The sequence below is a fragment of the Odocoileus virginianus genome, chromosome 25, assembly GCF_023699985.2.
Source record: "Odocoileus virginianus isolate 20LAN1187 ecotype Illinois chromosome 25, Ovbor_1.2, whole genome shotgun sequence".
NCBI classification, from domain to species: domain Eukaryota; kingdom Metazoa; phylum Chordata; class Mammalia; order Artiodactyla; family Cervidae; genus Odocoileus; species Odocoileus virginianus.
The window spans coordinates 427,197-445,168 of NC_069698.1; the positions used below are offsets into that span (position 1 = coordinate 427,197).

General features: G+C 40.5%; 1 protein-coding gene across 8 annotated transcripts in view; it reads right to left on the reverse strand.

Annotated features, from left to right (window-relative positions):
* Positions 1-9,613: 9,613 nt before the first annotated feature.
* PHLDB2 (pleckstrin homology like domain family B member 2) overlaps positions 9,614-17,972 on the reverse strand; it is a 243,949-nt gene continuing 235,590 nt past the window's right edge. For all 8 annotated transcript variants that reach the window (XM_070454904.1, XM_070454908.1, XM_070454911.1 and 5 more), the window contains 4 exons: positions 17,493-17,639; positions 15,438-15,657; positions 11,257-11,342; positions 9,614-10,710 (listed from right to left, as the gene is read on the reverse strand). In XM_070454904.1, coding sequence (XP_070311005.1) covers positions 10,570-10,710; positions 11,257-11,342; positions 15,438-15,657; positions 17,493-17,639 — 594 coding nt within the window. In that variant the 3' untranslated portion in view covers positions 9,614-10,569. The remainder of the gene's footprint in view (positions 10,711-11,256; positions 11,343-15,437; positions 15,658-17,492; positions 17,640-17,972) is intronic.

A 17,972-nucleotide genomic window follows, 5' to 3' on the forward strand; every position in this document is an offset into this window, starting at 1 on the left:
ACTGAGATGCGCACTGCGCCCAGAAGCCCAGGTACGCATGCGCCGCCGCCTGGCCGCGCAAATTGGTAAACAGCCCGGGCCGGAGTTTCCACCCCGGAGAGCGCACATGCGCAGAGTGTCGTCGCTCTTCGAGCGTGTTTCTGCTGGGCTCTTCTGTGGGGAGGTTTCAGTTCAGTTAAGTCCCTCAGTCGCGTTCGACTCTTTGCGACCCCATGGGCCCCATGGAGCACGCCAGGCTCCACTGACCATCACCAACCCCCAGAGCTAGCTCAGACTGACGTCCAACGAGTTGGTGATGCCATCCAGCCATCTCATCCTCTGTTGTCCGCTTCTCCTGCCTTCAATGTTTCCCAGCATCACCGTGTTTTCCAAGGAGTTATCTCAAAATGCATGTTGTGCGTGAGGGACCCGGTGCCAGTCTCTGAATTTTGAGCTATTTCCTTTCTCTAATTAAGTTCAGTTCAATTCAGTCGCTCAGTTGTGTCTGACTCTTTGCGACCCCATGGACTGTAGCGCTCCAGGCCTCCGTGTCCTTCAAAACTCCCAGAGTTTACTCAAACTCATATACATCGAGTCAGTGATGCCATCCAACCATCTCATCCTCTGGCGTCCTCTTCTCCTCCCTCCTGCAATCTTTCTAGCATCAGGTTTTTTCCCATGAGTCAGTTTCTCACATCAAGTGGCCAAACTATTGGAGTTTCAGCTTCAGCATCAGTCCTTCCAATGAACAGCCAGGACTGATCTCCTTTAGGATGGACTGGTTGGATCTCTTTGCAGTCAGTCTAAGGGACTATTTAAGAGTCTTTTCCAACACCACAGTTCAAAAGCATCAATTCTTTGGCGCTCAGCTTTCTTTATAGTCCAACTCTCACATTCATACATGACTACTGGAAAAACCATAGCTTTGACTAGATGGTCCTTTGTTGGCAAAGTAATGTCTCTGCTGCCTAGGGTGGTCATAATTTTTCTTCCAAGGAGCAAGTGTCTTTTAATTTCATTGTGGCAGTCACCATCTGCAGTGATTTAGCAACCCCCCCCCAAAAAAAAAAAAATCTGGCACTGTTTCCATTGTTTCCCCATCTATTTGCCATGAAGTGATGGGACCAGATGCCATGATCTTAGTTTTCTGAATGTTGAGTTTTCAGCCAACTTTTTCACTCTCCTCTTCCACTTTCTTCAAGAGGCTCTTTAGTTCTTCTTCACTTTCTGCCATAAGGGTGGTGTCATCTGCATATCTGACGTTATTGAAATTTCTCCCACTAATCTTGATTCCAGCCTGTGGTTCATCCAGCCCGGCATTTTGTGTGATGTACTCTGCATATAAGTTAAATAAGCAGGGTGACAATATACAACCTTGACGTAGTCGTTTTCCTATTTGGAACCAGTGTGTTGTTTCATGTGTAGTTCTAACTGTTGCTTCCTGACTGCATACAGGTTTCTCAAGAGGCAGGTCAGGTGGTCTGGTATGCCCATCTCTTTCAGAATTTTCCACAGTTTGTTGTGATCAACACAGTCAAAGGCTTTGGCATAGTCAATAAAGCAGCAAGTAAGACAGTAGATGTTGCGAGAGGGCATCAGAGGGCAGACAGACTGAAGCCACAATCACAGAAAACTAGCCAATCTGATCACAGGACCACAGCTTGTCTAACTCAATGAAACTAAGCCACGCCGTGTGGGGCCACCCAAGATGGACGGGTCATGGTGGAGAGGTCTGACAGAATGTGGTCCACTGGAGAAGGGAATGGCAAACCACTTCAGTATTCTTGCCTTGAGAACCCCATGAACAGTATGTAAAGGCAAAAATGATAGGATACTGAAAGAGGAACTCCCCAGGTCGGTAGGTGCCCAATATGTTACTGGAGATCAGTGGAGAAATTACTCCAGAAAGAATAAAGGGATGGAGCCAAAGCAAAAACAACACCCAGTTGTGGATGGGACTGGTGAAAGAAGCAAGGTCCGATGCTGTAAAGAGCAATATTGCATAGGAACTTGGAATGTTAGGTCCATGAATCAAGGCAAATTGGAAGTGGTCAAACAGGAGATGGCAAGAGTGAACGTTGACATTCTAGGAATCAGCGAACTAAAATGGACTGGACTGGGTGAATTTCACTCAGATGACCATTATATCTACTACTGTGGGCAAGAATCCCTTAGAAGAAATGGAGTAGCCATTATGGTCAACAAAAAGAGTATGAAATGCTGTACTTGGATGCAATCTCAAAAACGACAGAATGATCTCTGCTCGTTTCCAAGGCAAACCATTCAATATCACGGTAATCCAAGCCTATGCCCCAACCAGTAATGCTGAAGAAGCTGAAGTTGAACAGTTCTATGAAGACCTACAAGACCTTTTAGAACTAACAACCCAAAAAAGATGTCCTTTTCATTATAGGGGACTGGAATGCAAAAGTAGGAAGTCAAGAAACACCTGGAGTAACAGGCAAATATGGCCTTGGAGTACAGAATGAAGCAGGGCAAAGGCTAATAGAGTTTTGCCAAGAGAACGCACTGGTCATAGCAAATACCCTCCTCCAACAACACAGGAGAAGACTCTACACGTGGACATCACCAGGTGGCCAACACCGAAATCAGATTGATTCTATTCTTTGCAGCCAAAGAGTGAGAAGCTCTATACAGTCAGCAAAAACAAGACTGGGGGCTGACTGTGGCTCAGATCATGAACTCCTTATTGCCAAATTCAGACTTAAATTGAAGAAAGTAGGGAAAACCACTAGACCATTCAGGTATGACCTAAATCAAATCCCTTATGATTATACAGTGGAAGTGAGAAATAGATTTAAGGGACTAGTTCTGATAGACAGAATGCCTGATGAACTATGGATGGAGGCTTGTGACATTATACAGGAGACAGGGATTAAGACCATCCCCATGGAAAAGAAATGCAAAAAAACCAAAATGGCTGTCTGAGGAGGCCTTACAAATAGCTGTAAAAAGAAGAGAAGTGAAAAGCGAGGGAGAAAAGGAAAGATATTCCCCTTTGAATGTAGAGTTCCAAAGAATAGCAAGGACAGATAAGAAAGACTTCCTCATGGATCAGTGCAAAGAAATAGAGGAAAACAACAGAATGGGAAAGACTAGAGATCTCTGCAAGATAATTAGAGATACCAAGGGAACATTTCACGCCAAGATGGGTTCAATAAAGGACAGAAATGGTATGGACCTAACAGAAGCAGAAGATATTAAGAAGAGGTGGCAAAAATACACAGAAGAACTGTACAAAAAAGATCTTCATGACCCAGATAATCACGATGGTGTGATCACTCATCTAGAGCCAGACATCCTGGAATATGAAGTCAAGTGGACCTTAGAAAACATCACTATGAACAAAGCTAGTGGAGGTGATGGAATTCCAGTTGAGCTATTTCAAATCCTGAAAGATTATGCTATGAAAGTGCTGCACTCCATATGCCAGCAAATTTGGAAAACTCAGCAGTGGCCACAGGGCTGGAAAAGGTCAGTTTTCATTCCAATCCCAAAGAAAGGCAATCCAAAGAAAGGCATTGTGTGCAATCCCACACAATTGCACTCATCTCACACACTAGTAATGTTCAAAATTCTCCAAGCCAAGCTTCAGCAATACATGAACCGTGAACTTCCAAATGTTCAAGCTGGTTTTAGAAAAGGCAGATCAAATTGCCAACATCTGCTGGATCATCAAAAAAGCAAGAGAGTTCCAGAAAAATATCTAGTTCTGCTTTATTGACTATGCCAAAGCCTTTGACTGTATGGATCACAATAAACTGTGGAAAATTCTGGAAGAGATGGGGATACCAGACCACCTGACCTGCCTCTTGAGAAACCTATATGCAGGTCAGGAAGCAACAGTTAGAATCAGACCTGGAACAACAGACTGGTTCCAAATAGGAAAAGGAGTACGTCAAGGCTATATATTGTCACCCTGCTTATTTAACTTATATGCAGAGTATATCATGAGAAACGCTGGGCTGGAAGAAGCACAAGCTGGAATCAGATTGCCAGGAGAAATATTAATAACCTCAGATATGCAGATGACACCACCCTTATGGCAGAAAGTGAAGATGAACTAAAAAGCCTCTTGATGAAAGTGAAAGAGGAGAGTGAAAAAGTTGGCTTAAAGCTCAACATTCAGAAAACTAAGATCATGACATCTGGTCCCATCACTTCATGGGAAATAGATGGGGAGACAGTGGAAGCAGTGTCAGAATTTATTTTGGGGGGGCTCCAAAATCACTGCAGATGGTGATTGCAGCCATGAAATTAAAAGACGCTTACTCCTTGGAAGGAAAGTGATGACCAACCTAGACAGCATATTAAAATCAGAGACATTACTTTGCCAACAAAAGTCCGTCTAGTCAAAGCTATGGTTTTTCCAGTGGTCATGTATGGATGTGAGAGTTGGACTGTGAAGAAAGCTGAGTGCCAAAAAATTGATGCTTTTGAACTGTGGTGTTGGCGAAGACTCTTGAGAGTCCCTTGGACTGCAAGGAGATCCAACCAATCCATCCTAAAGGAGATAAGTCCTGGGTGTTCATTGGAAGGACTGATGTTGAAGCGGAAACTCCAATACTTTGGCCACCTGATGCAAAGAGTTGACTGATTGGAAAAGACTCTGATGCTGGGAGGGATTGGGGGCAGGAGGAGACGGGGGCGACAGAGGATGAGATGGCTGGATGGCACCACCAACTCAATGGACATGAGCTTGTTTAAACTCTGGGAGTTGGTGATGTACAGGGAGGCCTGGCGTGCTGCGATTCATGGGGTTGCAAAGAGTCGGACTTGACTGAGTGACTGAACTGAATTGAACTGATATGTTTTTCTGGAACTCTCTTGCTTTTTCCATGATTCAACGAATGTTGGCAGTTTGATCTCTGGTTCCTCTGCCTTTTCTAAATCCAGTTTGAACACCTGGAAGTTCATGGTTCACATACTGCTGAAGACTGGCTTGGAGAATTTTGAACATTACTTTACTAGCATGTGAGATGCGTGCAACTATGTGGCAGTTTGAGCATTCTTTGGCATTGCCTTGCATTGGGATTGGAATGAAAAATGACCTTTTCCAGTCCTGTGGCCACTGCTGAGTTTTCCAAATTTGCTGGCATATTGAGTGCAGCACTTTCACAGCATTACTTTTTAGGATTTGAAATAGCTCAACTGTAATTCCATCACCTCACTAACTTTGTTTGTAGTGATGCTTCCGAAGGCCCACTTGACTTCATATTCCAGGATGTCTGGCTCTAGGTGAGTGATCACACCATCATGATTATCTGGGTCATGAAGATCTTTTTTGTACAGTTCTTACTGTGTGTAAGAATAAGTGTGTATTCTTACCACCTCTTTTTAATATCTTCTGCTTCTGTTAGGTCCATACAATTTCTGTCCTCTATTGTGCCCATCTTTGCATGAGATGTTCCCTTGGTATCTCTGATTTTCTTGAAGAGATCTCTAGTCTTTCCCATTCTATTGTTTTCCTCTATTTCTTTGCACTAATCCCTGAGGAAGTCTTTCTTATCTCTCTTTGCTATTCTTTTGAAATCTGCATTCAGATGGGTATATCTTTCCTTATCTCCTTTGCCTTTAGCTTCTCTTCCTTTTTCAGCTATTTGTAAGGCCTCCTCAGACAACCATTTTGGCTTTTTGCATTTCTTTTTCTTGGGGATGGTCTTGATCCCTGCCTCCTGTACAATGTCACAAACATTGTACAATGTACAATAGAATGTATAATGTCCATAGTTCTTCAGGCACTCTTGTCTATCAGATCTAATCCCTTGAATCTATTTCTCACTTCCACTGTATAATCATAAGGGATTTGATTTAGGTCAAACCTGAATGGTCTAGTGGTTTTCCCTACTTTCTTCAATTTACATCTGAATTTGACAATAAGGAGTTCATAATCTGAGCCACAGTCAGCTCCTGGTCTTGTTTTTGCTGACTCTATAGAGCTTCTCCATCTTTGGCTGCAAAGGATATTATCAATCTGATTTTGGTATTGACCATCTGGTGATGTCCATGTGTAGAGTCTTGTGTTGTTGGAAGAGGATATTTGCTATGACTAGTGCATTCTCTTCGGAAAACTCTCTGAGCCTTTGTCCTGCTTCATTCTCTACACCAAAACCAAATTTACCTGTTACTCCAGGCCAAATTTGCCTCTTACTCTCGACTTCTTAGTTTTGCATTCCAGTCCCCTATAATGAAAAGGATATCTTTTTTGGGTGGTAGTTCTAGGGCTTGTAGGTCTTTATAGAACCATTCAACTTCAGCTTCTTCAGCATTAGTGGTCAGAGCATAGACATGGATTACTCTGATATTGAATGGTTTGCCTTGGAAATGAACAGAGATCATTCTGTCATTTTTGAGATTTCATCCAAGTACTGCATTTCAGACTCTTGCTTCTCTAATTAGCAGACTGCTAGTAGCTATTTAACACCCAACTAAAGACTAGCGGGGGGCACTCTTTCTGCCTCCTTCTGATTTCTATCAGAAGCTTTCTCTATCTCTTTTAAACTTTAATAAAACTTTATTACACAAAAGCTCTGAGCGATCAAGCCTCATCACTGGTCCCATATTAAATTCTTCTCTGCTGGAGGCCAAGAATCCTGGAATCTTTTGATACAGCAACAACCTTTCAATACATTGACTTTTACGGGGAATGTTTCCAAATTCTGACCTTAATCATGCTTGGATAAACGCCTGGAGTGGAATTGAACTTTTGCTGCTTCTTTGCCCCTTTTCAATTTGTTTTTGTTCTAGCTCTTCGTAGGTCAGACTGTTGAATTATTAAGACCCGTCTCTCGTATTTCCCAGGTGACTCAGGTGGTGAAGAATCTGCTTCCAATGTGGGAGAGGTGGGCTCGATCCCTGGGTTGGAAAGATCCCCTGGAGAAGGAAATGGCAACCCACTCCAGTATCCTTGCCTGGAGCATTCTATGAACAGAGGAGCCTGGTGGGCTACAGTCCAGGCGGTCGAAAAGAGTCGGGCAGGACTAACAAACACTCCCTCATACTGTGTGCAAAGGTAAATTCCAGTAGCTAAATCACCTCAATGAAAGAATAAAACCGAGAGGATCAAATACATTTTAGGAGAATATAGTATAGATAAAAGGAACTTTTTAAAGCAAGATTTGAAACCCCTGGAATAAAAAAGAATAAAAACATATAGTGAAATTGATTTACTGTGTGGATAACAAAATATTAATACTTCTGTTTAGCCTGCTCCCAGAAATTGGTAGAAAAAATATGTAATTCCAACAAAATCCGCCAACATTTGTGATAGGCAGTTCACATATGTAAACCTGATGATCAACCTCACTAATTGAAAAACTTGAAATAATAACATGCATTAAATGTTAAAAATTAGCATGCCATTTTTCCTACCCCTCATGTTGGCAGAAGTTAAAAAGAACGATTATTGGCAAGCTGGCATTCATGTACGGATGGTGAGAAAGTAAACTGCTAAACTCTGTTGTCAAGTAATATCACCTGTGACAATTTAAAATTTGCATCCCTGTCAATGCTGTTTGACCCGATGGCTCCAATTTGTGACCATCCTATAGAAAACAATAATGGCTTATAAGGATGTATGTTATCTGCTAGAGCACCATTTTCAGAGGCAAACAGAAGAAAAATGGAATGGCCAATAAAAATATGATTGAATAAACTGTGTACAAGGGTCTCTGGATTCTAGCTCTGGTGTCCTTCAAAGCAATTCTTGGAGGCCTCAAGCATCAACAAATAAAGACTTACCTTGTTTTTCTTGTTGTTTGTTTTCTATGCAAAAGTTACAGTGGCTGGTTTATGACTGAGTAAAGCCACTTAACTATCTTGGTCATAAATTTTGGAGCAATGACTGGTGCTAGAGTTAAACGCAAAGGCTGGATACAGTGAATTCAGCTTATCTCTGGAGTTTTGAGAAACTATTCTATTAGAAGGCACCAGGAAAGTTGGACAAATGAAAAAATAGATTTCTTCCTTGAGAGGTATAATGCCAGAAACAGAGCAAGGATAGCTGCTTGATTTAGCAACTTTCCCCAAAAGCTGCTGAGTTGTTTCTCTGGTTCTCCATTAAGCCTGTTGTCGACTCCAAAGGGGCTAAAATCAACTACGGCGACACACATCACTTCAGCATCCACTGTATCTTAACAGTAAACACTTCTTACTGTGATTTTGGATAATCCAAATATTCTCAATCATTCCTGTCCCTATTCTCTCCCTTTATTTTTGCATGTCTTCTGGCATTTTATGTGAAGCAGAACAAAAATTTTTACTTGTTCTCATACTGGGAAAGGCACTGCACACACACACAAAACCCCAGAGAAACCCATGAACCCAGGAATCATTTTCTCCATCCACCTTCATCAGTTTAACACAGCAGCAAAAATTGTGACTGGCGTCAAGTGAAGATGCTTTTCTTGACAGTGATGGGCTTGAAGCAGACAACGTTGTTTCCACTGACCTACTATCAATGTTGCCTTCATTAACATGTGTGAAAGGATGTGTTGTTGAAGGCAGTTTTCTCTGAAATCTGCTGCCTTAGTTCAGGGAGACAAATGTGGTCCCCACTAAGTAAAGCCTTAGAGCTCTAACTTCATACCTGCGCGATTTTTTCCCCCATCAGAGAGAAAGATAGGTAAACACACTCCTTCAATCCCCAGTAATAATTGCATCGATGCAACTAGACTAAAGATGTCAGACTTCTCAGGGGTTATCTCATTTTGTTAGCAACAGGAATGTGACCAGAGACATATCTGATTACTTCAGTTTATAAACTACAAGTCATAATGTTAGCTAGCACACAAACTTTATGTCAATTCTACAGTTGACTTCTGCTGATTAATCCATCCCTTGTCATGCTACCAATGGGTAACTTCCTATTAAAATGAGTTTATTTTCGAATGTGAAATCTGATCAACATTTTAATCCAAACTCAACATATTTTGACACACATATTTGAATCATTTACTACATCATGCAAGATAGAAAGTTGATTAGAGTATCTTTATAGTCCTATGAAGAAAGTAAAGTACAGTTCAGAAAGTTATATCTTTACATTAACCAACAAAAGTTCAGCACTTGTACTTCACTGTCTTAGATCACACAGGGTTTAGGGGTGGTCTCTGGAGAAACAGATTATAGAAATGTCTTCTGCAATTGTGATTTTGTCCTTCGCTGTTCAAGTAACATCATGTGTAATCCAGTCACAAAATCTTATTATTGGCAACATGTATACAAACCACTGCAAATTAAAAAAAAAAATTGTACCAAGTCAGGCCTGACAAATTTTATAGACACTTCTAATCTAATAATTTCATTTTTACTAGTAAGTAACATTATTATTTTCTACTTCGATTCCTCTGTCAATGAGTGGAAAGAGTACCTTCATACTTACAAACACACACAACGTGATAAACCAGGATAAATGGCATTTGAAAAGCTGTTACAAAAGGACTTGCCTGAAGTCATTTCATTCAATACAAATTAACTGAACTCTAAAAAACAAAAGCTAACTGCGAAGAAAAAACATAAAATAGTACATCACAGAGAACATTAAGGTGAACTTCATGTGCCTCTGAATAGAACTACAATACTTTGGAAAATAAGTATTCTGATTGGTCTGCTCTTTGGTGAAAACAGAGCTTTATTTCATAGTTACATCATGTGAGGGTGCAGTTAACACGAGTACTCTACAACAAAGAGAAGTTGGACAGTCTAAAGGAAATCAGCTCCTGTTGCCTTTATTCTCAGCACTGGGAATGGAGAAATCATCGGCAAAACAGCTGAAGCTAAATATTCTCTTTATTTTAAATTGCCCAGTATGATAGAATGTCTAAGACTGCTTCTTCCTAAAACACACAGCTTTTTGTTCTTCTTTTACAAAGTGTTTGCTATGTATGTACAGTAGCTTATGCTGGTGGTGACTCTTCAAAGTCAACTTCCTGGGCACTTGTTGGCATCAAAGTACCATTTTAAAATGCAGAGTAACATTAAATGCAGTTCATAACTACTACTGTTCAGCAGAGGTCATGTCAAGTCTTTGGTTTTGGTGTAGTACTTAAAAATTAGGGCCAAACTCCTCCTACAATATACTCCCTTTCCAAGCCCTTATTTGTTTATTTTAATATTTATAAAATAACCTTCCATAAAACACTCCTTTAAAAAAAAGCCAGTTGATTACCAATAACGTCAATGCCACCAATGATTTGGGTGCTAAAATAATTTCATATTTTCCAAATACATACAGACATTTTGTAAACTAGTTTATTTCATCAAAATCAACAATTGATATAAAGAGTTTATAAGAAATGTTCCTATAAGTGGTGCTATTTACCATAAGAGTATTTTCTTTCTCATAGGCAATTCTTTTGCTGTTTATGATCAAGCTTTGAATTATTTATGATAAAGCTTTGAATTAAAACCCCTTCTTTCTCTTTTACAAATGACTTCCTGTTAATGTGAAAGCAGTTCTGAGTATCCACAGTTAAAGGGATGGATCTGTTGGGTCTGTCCATCTGGTGTTGATATGGCTTCATTCTTGTAAGAGATTATTGCAGTCTGCCCTGAAGTCGTGTCAGTTCACTACAACAAGAAGTGAGTGTAACCTTCTGCCCCAGTCACTATGACATCCATCCAGATTCGCATGGCTTCTGGCGATGGGGCCACCATGTAGTAGATTCTGTCATGTGTCTTGACACTAAAGGTAAGTAAAGGATTAGGACTCTAGAAAGAAAATCAAGAAAGGAAAAGAATGTAAAGCAAATACATTGCAATTACAACATTAAATATAACACAGAGATATGTGAGAGCTTCTTCCTCTTTAAAACTTTCAATTTATAGCAATCTATGTAGCCATTACTTTTGCTCTAACATAACCTACAGTCTTGCCCTCAACACCTTTCTCAAGATTGACCATCTTTCTGGCCTTTTTGCATGAGAACTCTCACAGAGAGCTCACCAGTCATTTTGGCAGATACTTTGTAAAGTTCTAGCAGGGGCACCTATGGTGAGTGCTCCAAAAATAGCTCAATAAATGCTACTCTTTGTCTTACTAAGATGTTTCCTTGACGTTTCCTCATAAGCATGCACCAACTCCCTCTTTCACCCGACTTTTTTTTGACCATGCGCCATGTGGGCTTAGTTCCCCAACCAGGAGTCAAACCGGCTCGCCCTGCAGTAGAAGCGTGGAGTTTTAACCTCTGGACCTCTGGGAAAGTCTCACCCCAACTTATGCATTCAAATCGTGGAAGCTGAAATTTCAATGCTTACCTTATTAGCATTCTTGAGGTGATCATAATATACTTCTTCAATGGCTTGAAAGTATATTACTCCTTTTAATTTAGCTTCATGCTTGTCTGCAATGGCAGATGAGTGTTAAAATAAATACTTTATCAGCACTGATGAACAGAAAAAATCAAAACTTCATTATAACTATCATCATTAAAATATTTATCTACCATTTAAACCATGACAATATTGTAAAGTAGTTTCCAATTAAAATAAATGAATTAATTTAAAAAATTTAGGTAGCATTTAAATTGTCTAAGGTTAATACAGACAATGTAGGTTAGCCCCATCCTATCCTGAAAAAGAGAAAAAAAAAAGGTTGGAATTAGCAACCCTGCATGAAAGGGACTAAGTGACTTTGCTCAAGGCTTTTCACTAAATTAGCAGTCAAAATATAATATAGAATATTGACTGTCAGTCTAGCACACAAAGTGGAAACACCATTAACATCAATAAAAATTATTTTCCTACATTCTCAAGACAGTAGTTGTATACTTTGGCCACTTGATGCAAAGAACTGACTCACTAGAAAAAACCCTGATGCTGGGAAAGATTGAAGGCAGGAGAAGGGGATGATGGAGGATGAGATGTTGGATGGCATCACCAACTCAAAGGACATGAGTTTGAGTAAGCTCTAGTTGGTGACGGGCAGGGAAGCTGGAGTGCTGTAGTCCATAGTGTCGCAAAGAGCCGGACATGACTTAGCAAGTGAACTGGAACTGTTGTAAACATTTGTAATAAGTGTGCTTTTTATTTATAATTTAAAATAATATCCTACTTATGTTTCTTCCCCATCAAATTTCTTGTCTACTCTGCTTGTTTTTTTTAATCCCGTTCACAACAAAGCTTCATGTCAATAATTTAATGTCCTTTCAATGCAACGCTTTTCAGACTGCTTCCAAAGATTTCATATTTGCCATAAAAACCAAACCAAACATTAAAGAAAACAAAACGAACACCGAAACCACCAACCAAACAGCATCACCTGTAATGACCAACAAGAACAGTAAGTTCTAGAGATATTTTGTAATTTAATCTCTGCAGGGTTGATAACACATGCAAGTACATTTTTTAAAAACCTCAAAATCATGGATGAGGAAGCAGAGAAAGAGGCCCTCATCACACACTATGGGAGGAAATGCAGATGAGGAAGCCTCTTTTGTGAGTCAATTTGGTAAAACATACACAACGGAAAGTGCCAAAATTCTCTTACTCAGCAATTTTGCTTCTAAAACTGCATCCTAAAAGAGCTACTTAAGCACATGCATATGTGTTTGTGTTCATTAGGACCTGTGTGCTGAGTGCTAAGCTGCTTCAGTTGTGTCCGACTCTGTGTGACCCTATGGACTGTAGCCCACCAGGCACCTCTGCCCATGGGATTCTCCAGGCAAGAACACTGGGGTGGGCTGCTCCGCCCTCCTCCAGGCGATCTTCCCAACCCAGGGGTCAAACCGGTATCCCGTATGTCTCCTGCACTGGCAGGCAGGCTCTTTACCATGAGTGGCACCCACAATGCTGCAAAAGACTTGCTGGGGCCTTAACAGGGAACTGACTCAGTTCTAGACCAGCCATACAATGGAATCTACACAGCCAATGAAATGACCAAGGTAAACATGCATGTGCTCAAGAGAAAAACCTTGAAACATCATTATGAGAAGAAAGGTATGAACAGGGTGAATAATTTGGTCCTAACTGGATTAAGAAGGAATAATACCTATATACACTGAACCATATATGAAAAGGCATGGAGAAAATCTGAAAGGATATTTCAAGCTTAACAGTGTTAGAAAAGGCCAGAACTTTTGTCATGGGACAAAGACTTACTTCAATTCTTTAGGCTTAGTTGCATTTTGAAGTTTTTACTAAAATGAGAGTCCTTCCCACCCCACCCCCCATAACAACAGTAAAAAGCAAATTTGAAAAATATCAGCCCTGAGAAGTTCGGCAGAAAATAAACCTGTATAGTTGCATTTAACTCAGCATTTCTTTAACTTATTTGAGCATGGACCACATTTTTGTGTTTATTTTTGCTCTTCCTAGGGAAACACTTTTAATTAATACCATGTTCAGTGGGTTTCTATCAGTTTCTGTGAAAGAAAAGGTCAGTGTGTCTCTCAAACATTTGGTGGAAAAGATCCTGCAATAATTAATTCACTGGAAAACAATAATACTCTGTTTTCTGGAAATGGATATAAAATGAAATCTGGAGATAAAAGTAAACCTTGTCAGTGTTTCAAAGCAGGCAGAAAACTGGGGGAAGAAAACTTTTGTTTGTAAGGCACGTCAGAAAGAATGAAAAATTCAAGGCTCTTGTAAATCGATGAGATAATTCTAGGATTCCGTCTGAATAGCATTATCCTAGCAGCTTACAGACATAATTTCTGTGCCTTGGGTTTGCTTAGAGACTCTCCTAAAGTCACTCAGTCAATGTGCAGGAGGCCAAGCACGCGGGCCTGCCCCACAGGGAGACCTGAGTCTGGCTCAGGCCCTGCACGCGGGCCATGCTCACTGACCACGCTGGCTGGCTGGCTGACGTGGGACGTGATCCCGTGGCGCCTGCGGGATCAAGCCCAGCCTGCACTGCACCTGCAGGGCAAGCCCGCTGGCTGATCGACTTCTGCGCTTGGTGGCGTCTGGGAAAGAGTCGGGGTGGGGAGCGTGGGAGCAGAAAAGCTGATGATGCTGCAAACGGAGCAAATGGGCAGCGTTTTGTTTGTCAAGTTAGGTCTCACCAGTCAGTTATACAATCTGTAAATATTAAAACCTGAATTAAATATGATTTTTTCTGTTTTAGGTATTAGGGTTCTGAGCAATCGTTCATATACCAAAAGATTTTGGTATTTAAAAAAAAAATTGAAAACTGGTCACTAAGAAGTTTAAATTTGAAAAACACATTTACATGGACCAGAAAGAAGCACTGAACCTCTCACCTCTCAGACTGAAGAAAGAATGAAATAAGGCTCCTAAAAAAAAGGAGCAGAGATGAGCAAAGTTGTTTTATTTGAATTATTTTAAAATTTTGGCTAAGGTTGTCAGTGGAGACTGACAAAATTTCTTTATGCATTTTGCAGACACAGAATTGGCATTTATTACATAGGCATCTCTTCTATTGTATTAACTGAAGATATTGTCTCTGGATTCTTACAAAACCCAAAGTCAGAAAGGCCAAAAGAGGTAACCGGTGAGAGTCAGGCCAAGTGCTCGCCGCTGCAGCAACTGGAGCCCCACACAGAGCCCCCAGCTTAAAGGCATGCGCCCTGCCCACCCCTCACTCTGGGCTTCTGGGGCTCCATAGCCGGAGCTTCCTTTCTTCCACATGCCCCCTGGTTTCTCACACCTTTCTTCATAAACACACCTGACCACACCCTGCAGATTAAAAGACTGGACTGTTTTTTAATTTATTACCTTGCTACACTTTGTAACAATTCCCAACAAAGCCCATAAATGCTGGTACTGTCACCCTGAGGCAGGTGTCTTCATAACCTCTAGTCTGACACCACTCTTATTCAGCAGCTGAGAAGAGAGTGCAGCTTTACTTGTGCGGCTAACGAACATATTTCATATGAAATCTATGTGCAGATAAGGGGCTTCTTAATAAGTACACTGGTTACACAAATATTCCTGTATTCATAGAGGATTCAGTAGGGTACGAGTCTCATAATCTATCATTTAAAGAATCCAAAAATATTCCAGTCACCCAGTAAATACTTAACTTATTCACTAGTTCACTGAGGAGCTTTTCACTGCTGAAATTACCATGAACTAGAGCTGAATGGCTGTCAGCTAAGCTGCCTAATTATGTGTGACTTAAATAGGGCATATGACCATAAATAAATAAATAGAAACCTTTTCTGATCTCATGGTTTAAAAGATAATATTTCAGTCTAAAAAATAAATTCCATTTAATATTTATTTGGGTTTGAGTTTATTTCAGAACCAGAACAAACTGACTCACACTTTTTAAAAATGTAATTTTTATTATTTCTAGAGAAAATTCGTAAATACTGGACCATATGACCTGAATACAATACACATCTATCAAGCTAATATTGCCATTAATCTATTACTTATCACTTTACTGATTTATTCTGAATTTTATTGCTTTTGTTCTTTAACAGAAAACTCCTGATTTGAATGTCACTCAGATTATTTTTATGACCCACCTGCATAATAAGAGAAGGTGCGCTTGTTCCGATCAAAAACAAACCAGCGTTTTTTCCAGGTTTTAATTTTTCCACCCATTTTGATGAGGAATCCTCTGCAGGTCTTCTCTGTGATTGACACATGATAACATGTATCGATATTGTGGCCAGCAGTCTCTACATGGCTCCGCAAATCAAAGTCTTCCTTCCGCACAGGCAGATAGCGGGTCAGAGGTCGAGCCTGGAAATGCATGAGGCCATCTGATCTATAGCTCTTTGTTTTGTTTTAGGTCACAGATGTTTATGAACTGAAAAGCCTAAGTGTTAAAACGTCCATGCAATTATGAGAACTTAAACATTGTCATTTGGAATCTAAAAAGTGGATGGCATTTAAAGAAAAATGCTATGGTATGGGGAGGGGGGGGGGTGCGAATAAACTCAGGCCAGCAGACTCTATTCCTTGGAAAGGCCAGATGAGAAAATGGAAACATGTCATTTACCTTAGTTTTAAAAGAGGTACTCAGCACTTAAAACAGGGAAGGGATTTCCCTGGCGGTCCAGTGGTTAAGACTCCACACTTCCAACACAGGGGGCATGGGTTTGATGCCGGGTCGGGGAGCTAAGATCCCACATGCCGCTTGGCACGGCCGATAACAAGACAAAAACATAAGGAAATAAGGCATGACGTTCTCTTGGCTGCTTCTTGCAGATGAGGGCCCCTCTCTGTAACGTTTCCAGGAGTTCTCCCTACCACAACCTCAACAACAGTTCTCCTTAGGTAACCTCAGACATGATGGAACTGACTGGACCTCATTTAGGAAGTACAGCCCCCACCAGATCCCCCAAGCGTGTGTGTGCATGCTGATTTGCGTATACTCTGATAGAAACTGAAGGCAGAGGTGTTTTGAAAGGCAAAGTTAAAATAAGGTAAGAATGTGGAATGAAAGCTGTACCCATGAGCTGTCCGGGACCGGACACTGAAGAGGCGTGCACTGGGGTCTTTTAATTTACCGCAGCTGGAGCGGAGGCTCATCTGGACTGGGAAGTGCAAGTCGCCATGAGTAATATTTCTAAAATGGTCTTGTACTTTATGCTGTTAAACTGCCCCACCCCTTTGTCCTGGGGGAACATAACCTAGTCACATACTTGGAAACAAAACTAATCATTGAGATTAAAATAGAATTGTGCCTTTGGTTTGGCTTCAGACACCAAATAGTCATGGATGACCTTTATGCAAATCGAAAAGTGAAAGAGGTTTGGCATAATGAAATAAAACGAACACGTTTTACTTGGATTTTTCCTTTATTTTGCCTTTGATTCCGTGGTACTCTGGCTCTAGACAGGTGCCACAGATGAAGGCAAGTCTCTCACTGCTGAACTTCAAACTGCAAGCAACTGGAAGGAACAAGGGAACTGGTACCTTTTATCTTTAAATCTAGTAAGCCTTGGTAAAGCTGACTTGACCTTTAAATTACATGGTACTTAAAATTTTACTTTAGTGTCTCAGAAAGCATATATTATGTAAGCAGTTCTAGTGACAAGAGCAAATTCCAGGATGATTGAGATAGGAAGTTAAACAGAGTGGGTGGTTCTCCTGAGTTCAGCAATCCTATGGCCATGTGTGTAGACTGGCATCACCATGACAACACCGTGTGGTTAGGAAAACATTTCAAAATATTAATTATTAATTAAATCCCACCATTGAAATTAATTTAAAATTAATTCCACCAGCAAGGAACTGGGCTGGTTAAAGTATTCTGTGCTGGAGTGTCTGCTTCCAAAAGATGACATAATAGAATCTCTTTTTCTCAACTTGGTTTGGGTGTTCTATTTGTTTCTAGAAAAGAATCTAGCTGAACTTTCAAAGTTGCTCCAAAAAAATTCTCCTTTTTAAATATTCTCCAACAAATGGGTAGAAGAAAAAGTGCCTTCCCATGAAAATGTCATTTTGTTAATTGTACCCAATGAGTTTTGAAATAGGTGTTTTGAACACGTGTTTTTGGCCCACTAACACAGTTTTAAAAAATGACCACCAGGGGGCAATCTACTCCAGCCCATCCAGACTGATCGACCCACCTGTGCCCTTTGTTTCTCCCTTATTTTTACTTCCTTTTCGATTAACTTCTGCCTCTGGCTAGTTTCTTCCTGCAATCGTTTTTCCAGGAGTTCTCGACGTCGTTTTTCTTCTTCCAGAGCGCGTTTCTTGGCTTCCATTTCTCGTTCCTAGGTGTCATTATGCAGAAAAAAAATTTCAGACATACTGGTTATACTTGAATAATTCCAATGCATGCATATATATATATAAATCTCACTAGGCAACTCCTAATTTTATAGGTGAGATCCTTACAGTGTATAACCAAGAGTAAAACATCCGTAATCACCGCTCACAGAGCTTTCAAATCATTCTGTGCAGAAATGCAGCCACTACATACAGTTAACAATGGAATATTAAGTGAAACCCAGCTTGTGACTGTTCAGTCCTTTCATACTGATGACCCCGATCTCCATTTTTAATATAAAAAGGTTAACTGTGACCCAACACTAGTCACAACTTTT